We start from the raw sequence: 12,356 nt of genomic DNA on the forward strand, positions 1-12,356 counted from the left end.
TTTCTTTTGGGTAGGAAAAGAACATTACCTACTAATCGCCAGCACAATTTTTGTCTAGTAAACAAATTTTAAAATAAAGTCATGACTCTTTATTAAACTTAACACTCACTATTACACATCATTTAAGTGAATAATATAATTCGCCCCTCTTCTTTCTTCTTCAAATATATATAAAATTGTTTTAATTTAACTTATTTCAATGTGAATAATTTTTTAACCGTAAATAGTTATAAAAAGAACTTTTCAGAAACAATTTTTTTCCTATGTTGGACTTAGTCAAGTTTGTTTTCATATGTCCAAAGAGATAATTGTTGGCAATTAAAACAGGATAAATCTGAGTTATTTTCAAATATATTTAAAAATAAGATGAAGAAGAAATATATGAATTGAAAAAAAAATAAAGATTTGATGAACTTAATTTTCTAAAAGATGAGTCGATGGTTCTTATTTAAAGGAAGGAACTCTAGCGTGTTACTTTCACTCAATTTTATCTGCTTTATTCTATATTATTCCATTTCTCATAAGGTTGTTGAAAGAAGATATTAGACTCATTGTAGATATACGTAGAATTTTCACATAATTAAAAGAAAATTTGTTATTTCAAGAAGATATTTTTAGGTATACAATTTTATTTTTTTCTCTATTTATTATTATTGTAGTATATTTTAAACATAAAATAAATCTTTTTAGGTATGTATTGTAGCTTTGTGGAACGAGTGAATCTGAAAAGTAAAAAACGCTTGAAAGAATTTTTAGGATAGACTGAAATTTGAAGAAAGGGCTCGTTAATCATGCCTTATTCTAATGCGAGTAATTCCAAGAGATAGGCAGCTAAACAGCTGAGCAAAAGTAGAAGAAACTTGAATTTTTTTTTTTATTTTTACTCTTCCTATTCACGACTGAGTCCGACAGTATAACGGAGGGTATAGTGAGAAAGTTCCTATGGAATTTTAACACACTTGATTAATTTATAAGAATTTAATGATGATATAAAATAATTGTATACCATTATTTAGTTATAAATCATTGTTGATATCATTTTTTAACTAATTATCACAAAAATCAATAATTTTATTATATATAATGAATTGTGATTAAATGATAGCGTAAAAAAATTTACACTTTAAGTGTATAATTTATTTTTTCTCAATTTATAATCATATCTATTAATGTCATGTTGACTAGTAAGATTAAAATATTGTATGCAAAGGATAACTCTTAGTCTATATCCTAATTGTTAGGGTTGAATTATTAATTAATTTTAATTAGAAGAACCCTCTTTTATTATATAATTATTATTGGGTCTATCATGTTAATGGTTATTATGCCGATATAGGATTATTGATAGATGTCCACTGCTATAAATTTTATATTTTAGATGTGCATTCTTAATTTGGTATAAAAAGTTATATTTAAAATCTCACATTGAGTAATAATAAAGCTAAAATAATATATATAAGTAAGCTAAAATATTATTAAAACCTATTATAGTGATTGTTGTCGAGCCTGTTAAGTCACATGTTATCAGACTCTCTTACGCTATTTATAAATGTCTAATCTTGTAAATTTTGTGATGGAGATATGTAGTTTTTGGCACGAGGGAGGTATATTTAGATAATAATTTATTTTTGTATAAATTGCCTTAAAAAAAAGTTGTGTGTATACGTAAGAATTTAAGCCGTGTTCAATAATAAGTGTGCATGTCTCTGAAATAAAAATTCCGTGCATGTGTGTAGAGAAAGGGAGGGGGGAAGGTGGGAGAAATCAACCATCCAACACATTCGTCTTGCAGACAAATTATATGTTAAATGTCAGCATCACCGCCAACCCAATTATTGAGTTTGTTTATTTATTTACATTTCCTTATATAATAAGTGTTGCGTTTTATGATGAAATCAAACAATGACAAATGGGAAAAAAATAACAAGGCTACAAAAGAGACGAGACTATTAATTTAACACAAACAAAACAACGTAACGCGTCACTCATTCAGCAAAAAGAAAAAAAAAAACTATATTAAGGTAAGATTTTCGGTAGAGTCTAGCGTATAATTAATCATGATAGAAATATCCCAGAAGGCTATTAGCTGAGAATCCGTGAACCAGATTTTCTTAATTTGTTAAATAGCCTGGTTGAAGTTTGTTTGATTAATTAGGCTGTTACGTAGTTATTTGGAATCTGCAGACCGAGAAGCTCGCAGAGATTCAAAAGGCCGAAATTAAGATCTAGCAGAGAAAAATTAAAGTTGATTTGAGGGATTAATTACAAAATCATGGGCAACTGCATGGAGACATACACTATAGGGGAGAAACAGCAGCAGCAAAAAGAAGAAGAAGAAAGAGGATCATTATCAAATGAAGAGAAGAATGGTCTAAGCATGAAAGTTGTGCTGACAAAGGAGGAACTGAAATGGCTGATACTTGAACTGAACAAGAAAGGAGAAGCTGGAGGAGTGAGGTTGGAAGAAATGCTGGAAGAGATAGAAAGAGGCAGAGAAGAGAAGGTTGATCAGAATGAGAGGGGATGGAAGCCTTCTTTGGAGAGCATCTTGGAGGCTCCTGAATTGCTTGAGATGGACACCACATGATTAATGATCATTTTCTTAATTACTACTTTTCATCTTAATTATTTTCATCCCCTGTTTTGTAGTCTATAGACCTTTTTTGGAATGATCTACGTTTGTAAATCTTAAGGTGATCCAAGAGTAATGAGATAATCAGGTACATTCAATTTTTTTTCTCCAGTTTATTTAAGAGAATTCAAAAAAACCATTTTATGAAAATAATGGGTTATCAAATATGTGTAAAGTATCGATAATCTGCTATAAGTTTTATTCATTCTGATGCAACTTATATACATGAGCTAATGCTGCTGCTGCACAAGTTTGTTACATCTTTTAATTTCAAAAGGAGCTAGCTTTACAAATCAGATAATGAATTTTCGAATTAAGCTAGTTGTACATATTAGATAAAATTAGCAACTGAAAAACCAAATTGATAATATCGTACCATGTTACAAAGATAAGACTAAAATAAAGGAGATTCAGCTATGAGATGCGAACGACACGAACTAAGGATTTTTGTTTATAAATTTTACTTTTTACACAACAAATTTCAAGATATATGTACTCGATGTATTTTCTTTTCAAACGAGAATATATTTTTTTACACTAGTTAATTTGTAGGAGAATTAAAGAGATTCTGCATTTGTTTCCTTTTTAAACTTACCTAAAAGAGCTGTGTTTTCTTCTCAAAGTCATTCCCATTGTGAAGTTATTGTGGGGGTAAAACAGACGGAAATTCCCAATTAATCGTCTTCATTTTCCTTTCTCGTCTTCCTTCTTTTTTCTGGATAATTTTCTGGCTTTCTAGTTTAATGGCAGCTAGCCCAGTTAGGCATTTTTTTTTTTTTGTGGGCTAAGCAAAAGTATACTGCGACATTATCCTACTAGCCAACTGCTTTCATTCATGTCATGTATAAATTAATATTTTTTTATCCACTAATCCATAAAAATTAAAAACAAATAATAAAATTTTTACAATAACTCACTTATTCTTCCTTTGAATCCTTAGTTAGACATTTTTATAATTATCGTTTTAAGAAGAAGATTGTCATAATGTAAAACTCGAGAATAAATGAATACTTGATTAAGTGACACTCATATTTTAATTATGTTAGAAAAGAGAACAATCTACTTAGGGGTGGATAAGCGGGTCGACCTGTCCCGCATAAGACCCGTCCGGATAAGTTCGCATTGGCAGTGGACCGGGCCAGCTAGTCCCATATTCTTATATGGACCTAATAAATTGGTCTGTCCCGTCCCGCGGACTCCGCGGGTCAAACGAGCTTATCTGCGGGCCTAATTTTAAGAGAATTTCAATTTCAATAAAAATACAACACAATCAAATTAAGTTCAATACAAATGTAAATAAAATATCAACAATTAGTCAATTACATCAATAAAATAAATAATGTCTTAACAAAAAAAATCCAAGCAATAAATCTAAAATATAAAACTTAAACATCTCCAACAACAAATGATTCTATATTTAAAGTAGTTTAAGCTTTTTTCATCTTCACATCTTCATATTCTTTTCCTAAAACTCAAAACGATAATAAATATTAGAATCAACTCAAGTTAAGTGATTAAAAGACAACAATTATTACACATTATTTACCTTGCTCATCAAATCCTAGTAACCAATTTTTAGTACTTATCAAGGCTTGCACATTATCACCAAGAAGACTAGTTCGATATTTGTTAAGCACCCATGAGCCAATACTAAATGCCGATTTGGAAGCCATAGTTATAATTTAGATGCTCAAAATATCACAAGCCAACAATGAAAGATCTAAATTAAGCGAGATTTTTAAGGTGTTGTAGTTGGTTGGATTCTCAAATCATTGATTAAGCGGACTTATAGGCAACCCGCGGACTCCACGGGCTAAACTCGCACAGTCCACGGGTTAAACAGGACAAGCCTAAAAATATTACATAATCATGAACTATTTAAAAAAATTGGTCCATTACTCATGTAGACTATGGGCTAGTCTATGAATCTGGGTCCGTTAACCCACCCCTAAATCTACCCATGATTTTTTCATACAACTTCTTTACATTCATTTTTACTCGAGTAAATTATACCAAGTTACTAACTATACTTATAAGAGAAGGATAATTTTAAAAAAGTAATATTTTAAATAAAATTAATACATTAAATATTACGTACTAATTAATTATCTTAATCAACGTGATTTAATTTTTTTAATGTACTCGAAAGCTGAAAATATATCTCTCTGTTTTCTTCCAAACAAGAAAAGTGTAAATGTTTTTTCCATTTCATAATAATTATTGTCTTAGTCTCTTAGGTTTTTTTACATATAATACAAGAAATTATTAAATGATAAAAAAGAATAATAATAATACAAAATTATTCTTATTATCATTAATTTATTTTTAATTTTTATTATTTTTCACTAATATTATAAAAGATATATATAAATAAAAATAATAATTAATATTATATTATAAATTAAAATCATAATTATTTTAAAAAAATTATACAATAATTATTGTAAGAAGTAGAGAGTATTAGTGATACAATGTGCATTAAAAAAAAATGAACGACATAATTGAGTGCAAATAACGTCAGCGATGACAAATTGGTTATTAATTCTGAACCTACACGTTAGACGAGGTGGATGGAATTTAAGTACTGTCCATTAATTGATACGACAACACATATGGGTGATGAATTAAAAGTTGTTCTTATCTAACCTGAAGAAGAGAGAAGTGGCGTGGAAAGAAATTTGTGGTTGTTTGACCTTGTCAATGTTCGAAGATTCAAATTTACAGGTTTTGCATTCTGTCTGTTTCTAAAAAGGATAAACAACGTACTCCGTCAGTGGCCATTCTCTGCGATTTGAATGAATATCATGTTGATGCCTTCTAGCATAGGGCATTACTGTATTTATCATTCCAGCACTAATTTGAGCAAGCAAGTTTCGCTTTTTATTTTTTACTGACGGTTTAGTATACTATATATGGAGCCAGCATGCATGGCATTAAGGTAGACCGGCCAATTACGGAGGGCTCGTTAGTACTACTAATTCACTAATAGTGTCTCATCAAACAGAAGATAGATGTGAAGAAACCGGAAAAAAAAATCGATCTTATAAAATATATATATGCTCTTTTAAACTTCATGTAATAAGTTTGAATATAAAATCTCAGAATAATTAAAAAGTTCTAATGTAATTTTTTTTATCAATCATATCAGAAAACATTAAGACAGGAAAACAAGCGAAACTAAAATGCAAAAAGCAAAACTAAGAGAGTCTAGTAGCAGTTATGCCAAGGGCATATGCTAATAACAATTGCTGTAAGGCAGCAGGACATGAATTCCATCATATTGAACACCATTTTGAATAACATCCAAATTAAGCACTTTTTGAATAAGAATTCTAATGTAATATATAAGCACATACTTAATAAGCAGGCGTTATATTGTCTGTTATATTAAACGAATAAATCATATATAATTATGCACATAAACACTAAGAAATCATATATAAGCAGGCGTTTGTCTGTTAGATTAAGCTTATAGCGACTTAAAATCTAGTTATACTAAGCTCTTTTCAACTTCTTATAATCTAGTGAATAATGTGTCTATTTATCATTGCTCACAGTTTTCTAGTCAATGCAAATTTGTCTTGCTTTTCGTGAAGGTAATTTGCTAACGCTTTATATGAAGTCAAACTTAAAGGATGCAGGAAATTCACGAAAATGTTATTTTCATTGCGTTGGTAATTTTCTCTATTTCATAATGTTGAAAAATTATGCGACAGGAAATATAAAACCATAATTATGTTGATTATCAAGTCAAAATATAAACTCTCATTTGCTAAATAAAATATAAGAAAAAAAAAACATACAAAAACCATAGACAGCACTATAAATTGAACACTTAGAAGTTTTTGACAAAAGTTAAACGTTGGGAAAGTTTTTGACAGAGATAAAAAAGATAACAGCCAGATAGAAGATGAGCATAGAAAATTGAACACTAAAACCCAATGAAACAGAGAGAATGTTCCAAGTGGTTTTTATTTTTTTTCTTGCTTAAATTATCATAGTTGTGGGATTTAGGTCTCATAAGTTTCAATGAGCAAATTAAGTATTTTAACTTGGTTTCTTTGCAAAAAAAAAAAAAGAAACAATTTTTTATTACATTTTTAATTTTACGAGAGGTACATATAGTCGCCTACGACTTTCTATAAAAGTTTTATCTACAACAACGAGTGTCATAAAAAAAGGCGAGAAACAAATTTTTAATATTTTTTATTATATTTTAAGTTGCTTTTTCTAAAAATTATATAGTGTGTCCTACGACACTTCAATTAGGAAATGTGTTGTTTGTGCTCTATAGTTTGCATATATGTAATGTAACTAAAGCCAGGAAAACAAAAGAAAAAAAATATATAAAAACGGAAGGAGGGTCAAGAGACAAAAGAGAAAATGAGATCGAGACAAAAAAGAATATAAAAATGGAGCGTATTGTATTAGAAAAAAATATGAAAGGTGTAGAAAAATTCAAAGTGGGTGCAAAACTCTAATACCAACCATATTAGTAAACACGGCAAAGCTCATGAAAGAAGAGAGAAAATATACAGATCGAACTGGAAATAGAATTGTATTGATGGAGATGATAAAACTTATTTTACAAGAACCAATAGATGGAGTTTATAAAGCCAACAAGTATAACCGACTTCAATTCCTAATCTCATCTATAATTTGTATAACTCTAGCTAATACACTCCTGTACATAAGGCTAGGACTAACAAAACTTTCTTATGTAATATGAGTAAATTCACTATCATACATAATTACATGGCATGAATTTACTTCATCGACTCTCTCATATATAGTACGTAGTCTAGCATAAAACTTGAGAATTTCCTAGAGTACACAGCTACATATATATATATATATATATATATATATATATAGTTTTCTGAATCTTTCACTAATACAACTTAATGAAACATATTGAGATAGGAGTTTATATAAAACGACCTTGAGCAATGCATCATTATCGTTCGTGTAAAGCAGACACAACACTAACTCGGTTCAGTGGGAGGGCCACAAGCTCACGAGCAACATCCTTGAACTCGAGAACTCCTCCTTCTTTGCATTTTGATAGCAAACGTGCCGCTTCTTCCTTTGTCATCTTTAGCTTCACTCTAATCCCTCCTGATTCATCACCATCACTACTACACCTTCCTTTCACCAACTTCTTCTCATTGGTATCTTCTCCAAAAATGGAAGGTTCTGAGTCCGCAAAACGGACACTTTTCTTCACTAATGCCTTGCTTGGCACTGTTGAAGGTTTCTTTTTGGTTATTAACTCATCTCTGTACACTGCCTTTGTGACTTTGAGATTTTCTTCTACTTTTTTATTGAGGCACGCAAACATGGTGTGCATCATGTTTAGGATGACTAGTAGGTGGCCACTGGGAATTGGACGTAGAAGAATGGATTAATTTATACTAGGATGAGCTAGCTTGACGTGTCAACTGGGGCACCAACTGTTATGGATTTATCAGGAAAAATATTATTTGATTATTTGGCAATCTTGGCATCAATGCAGTGTCAGCAGAGAAAAGCTCATGCATATATGTGCCTTAGAATCAGTCAAGCTTCCAGTGATTGAGCCATTCTGGGTCGCATTACATGGTCACTCCTCCACCCATGTTCTTTTTTACTAAATTAAGTTACGAAATTAAGGTAGCTAGGTTCCACTATATTCATACTTTATTTGGATTATAAGTAAAAAAAAATTACAAATTATAGAGATATGAATGAAAAGAAAAAATAGCTAGTAATAAATTGTGTTGTTTGGATGACACTTTGGCGGAAAACTTTTGTATAGTGGAGATCCATAAAAAAATATTTCTTCTTATTTAATTATGTTTTAAAATAAATAGTAAAATCTGATATTTTCTTTCTAAAACTAATTACATAGGGTCAGCGATGACATGGGTATCTAAACGGACTAAACATCTCGCAATGATGAAACTATGAAACGGTCAGTATACTCAATACAATTTTGGCTTTAGCGTTGAAGAGTTTATTAGAGAGGCATGCAATCACTGGTCTGGTAAATTGAACACCTTGGCCACCTCTCTAGTCTAGCTAGTTTGGCCAGTTCAAGAGAGTCACATAATAATTTGTCACTTGTCAGACTTCTTTAATTATCCAATCCCTGTATTAATTCCACATAATGACTGTGATGTTTAAGGCCTTATCTTCGATCGGTGTCACCTCTTGCCAGTTGCTTAAATAGTTATCGTGTAAGACTCTTTCAACTTAAATTATCTTGCAAGTTTAGCGTCATATATGTGTTAGCGGTTTTGCAACTCCGTGAGCCAGTACACTAATTTTGAGCCAATAATGTCCTTTTGAAACTTCGGGATAAGTTTTGGGAGAAAGGTTAGCTATAACTTACAATATGAAATTATCAATTATATCATTCTTAACTATGTGAATTACAGACAATAAATTAAATAACTGAAGACTATTCTATACTTCGAGATTTTTATGTTGATTTTATATATACTCTTATGCGTATGCCACATATTAAGCTCGTTGTTTCCATTTTCAGGAGAAAGAAGATCATATTCCATATTGATTTTTGCAACTACTGATTCTCGAAGAGTAACCGGAGAAAATCGAAGAAACAGACAGTGGAAATTTGGGTACTAGGAAATTGGTGTAATAAAATCTGTTTTTTAATTACTTGAAAAAGTCTGCATGTTGACTACTTTTCCTTCCTTTTTCTTCTGTCTTTGTTGATGAAGACTTAAGTTTGGGACCCTGGAAATTGAAACAAGGAATAAGTCAAGTAGAAATTATGCAACGTGGTTTGGATTAAATTGGGCGGCGAGACCAAGTCAATATATTGAATTTCAGAACGATCGTTCTTACAACTTTTTTATCTATAACTTACAAAAAAAAAAAAAAATGATACAAAATACTATTCAAGTGAGAAATTGGTTTCTTCGCAACTGATTTCTCATCTGTTATTTTTTTATTATCAGGAATCGATTTCTTAGCTTTTTTATATTTTTTTATTTGTTTTAATTTTTTTATTTTTTATCTTATTAATCTATATATATATATATATATATATTAATTTTTTTTATAAAAACTAAATTATTTTATAGACAATTAATAACAAAAAAGAAATTAAAAAATACAAAAAAAATTTAAAAAAAACAGTTAAGAAATCAATTCTAGGAATCAATTTCTTAATTAAGAAAAAAAAATGAGAAATTGGTTTGACCTTGAATAGTATTTTGTATCATTTTTGTAAATAATATTTTGAATGTATTATTTAGATAAATAATTAATTTATTTGGATAAAAAATGCTCGCTGTTACTCCTAAACCGTGTACTATGTTTGGACGGAGGAAAATAAAAAAAAAAAGTAGTAGAAGATTTTTTTTAAAATTTTGTTTTGTTTGATTAAAAAATTTAGAGAAGATGATGAAGCAATTGAAATTTATTTTCTCTTATTTTTCTCTTTCCTTCTACATGGGGGAAATTTGGATATGAGAAAAAGCAATTCATAATTTTTAGATTGTATAAACTAAATTTTCTAAAGTTTTATTTTATTTTTTCATTATTAATTATAATAATATATAATAGTATATTATTAATTTATATTTTTCTATTACCTTGCGAACCTATTCCCGACTCACTTAGAAGATCTTCAAAAATTAGTTTGAAGATTGATTATATTTGGTCAATTTAAAATTATTTTTTGTATTCTTCTCCATCAATGTAGAAGAAGTTGATACTATAATCAAGGAAAGGAATGACTAACTCCATCTTGATTTATCTTTTTAGACTATCCTTTCTTTTCTAAGTGATTGTTTTAACTTATATGTCATCTCTCAACTGAGTATTGTGATACAATCCTTCTTTTTAAGGGCATTGGATAGAAGACTTAAAAGGATGCAGGAGAAGACTCTAGGATTTTTATGAGCCTTAGGATAGATTTTAGGCCCATGGACTAAATATGAATCCACTTATGTTTGTACATATTAAATTAATGTTTCATTATTTTTGGGCATTGTATTTAGGGTTCCATAGTGTAGAAAGGGTATCCTAGTAATGTAGGATTTTTCAGCTCTTGTATTTTAGGACACATAGACTAGTTTTTGTATTAGTGATAGTTTTATAATTTTATATGCATTAAGTGCACTATTTGATATGTGTGTTGAGAGATAAATTTAATTGAATTGGGAGAAGCCCAATCCAATTAAATTTCGAACCATCTTAAGGGGGAGGTGAACATTTGTTTGCTATACCCCATAGTCACACTTTGTGTATGTCCTTTATGTTTTACATGCCTCGTGACTCCTAAGTATATGGAGAATATTGGACTTGATCTTGAATTAGTTGGCTAAATCATAGCTAAAATTTACTAATCATAATTAGTGAAATTTTGGCTCCATCAATTCAAATTCAAATTCAAGTGAAATTTGAATAGAAATTCAATTTTTTTCTCTAATTTTATGTGACATTTAGGCGATAAATAAAGATCTTGTGTGTGCATTTTTTTCAACTTTGATCATTTGAGAATTACACTTCAAAGTTGAGACATCATTTGAGACATAAAATTTTGTGCTCCTTTCCTTCTTCCCTCACTCATCTTCTCCTACCTTCAAACTCTTATTCATGGCTTCTTATGGTGGTAAACTTGTTTTTGACTCATCTTCTCCTTAAAGTGGTGTTTCCAATCATCTTTCTTCCTTCTCCATTCTGTTGCCATTGATCTTCAAGAAGCAAAAGACTCAATTGATGAAGAAGATCCAAGGCCTATAAGCTCTACATGGAGCTACATCACATTGCAATCAAGTGTTTAAGTTTTTATTGATTCCAAAACTAGGATTTTGCCTGAGGCTACTACGCATGTCAACCTATAGGTTCACCTAATGCAAGGTCGACCCTCTATAAACTTAAAAGTTCATTAACTCATTAAGGTTAAGTATTTGATCTAGAGGTTGAACTTGGCCTGCAAAGGACATGAGGATGGCCTAAAAGAGGTCAATCTAACCTAATGTTCGGGTTTATAGTATTGAGAAAAATAAACTAAAATTATCATTTTAAATTTTTCTAAGTATTAATGGAAAATGAAATTAAATTTAACAAAGAAATATTTTTTTATAAGTGGTGATCACAATTGAAATTCTCATTAGAATGGGTATACATTCACATTTATTATTCAATTGTATTTCTAACATAATAATCTTTTATATATGGAACCTAAAAATATCAAAATTGAATGAAATTTGGAATTCATAAATCATTTCACATGCTCTTTTAGGAGGATTTATAACTAAAATTTTACCACTATCCATTTCAGATTTTTCTTTATATTTATTAAATTATTAGAAGTAGTTGATAAAATTAAATGCTGAATTAGCTAGTAATATTTTTTTGTCATTTTATTTTAGAGTAGAACATTATTACTCTACTTTGGGTCGAAATACACTTTCTTGTAGGATAGTGGCGTTGACTTCAGTCAACATTTAATGAATTAGATTAATTCTCCTTTTGAACCTAAATGTCCTAATAAGCATAATGAACTTCCGAAACTATTCTAGTACAAAAAAAAAATACGATAGAGGAAAAAAATAAAATCAATAAATTGAACACGAGTAATAGTAGATCTTATTTTATTTTTATATTCTAGATTTCATGACTTAAAAAACTAAAGTTGAAAAATTACGAGGGAAGCCAAATTAAGATGTACTATGATTATTCGTATAGGCTAAGGCCCAAAGGGCTC

The 12,356-nt window shown here is 29.7% G+C and overlaps 2 protein-coding genes across 2 annotated transcripts; one reads left to right on the plus strand and one right to left on the minus strand.

The window, feature by feature from the left end:
- The first annotated feature begins 1,993 nt into the window (after nucleotides 1-1,993).
- LOC114375493 lies at nucleotides 1,994-2,782 on the plus strand. Its single transcript, XM_028333278.1, has one exon. The coding sequence runs from the start codon at nucleotides 2,273-2,275 to the stop codon at nucleotides 2,585-2,587; it is 315 nt and encodes a 104-aa protein (XP_028189079.1). The 5' UTR covers nucleotides 1,994-2,272; the 3' UTR covers nucleotides 2,588-2,782.
- Nucleotides 2,783-7,165: 4,383 nt separating this feature from the next.
- On the minus strand, nucleotides 7,166-8,020 carry LOC114375149. Its single transcript, XM_028332899.1, has one exon. It carries the CDS (start codon nucleotides 7,983-7,985, stop codon nucleotides 7,590-7,592), a length of 396 nt encoding a protein of 131 aa, XP_028188700.1. The 5' UTR covers nucleotides 7,986-8,020; the 3' UTR covers nucleotides 7,166-7,589.
- Nucleotides 8,021-12,356: the final 4,336 nt, after the last annotated feature.

This window comes from Glycine soja, chromosome 11 (assembly GCF_004193775.1).
Source record: "Glycine soja cultivar W05 chromosome 11, ASM419377v2, whole genome shotgun sequence".
In the NCBI taxonomy this organism is placed as follows: Eukaryota; Viridiplantae; Streptophyta; class Magnoliopsida; order Fabales; family Fabaceae; genus Glycine; species Glycine soja.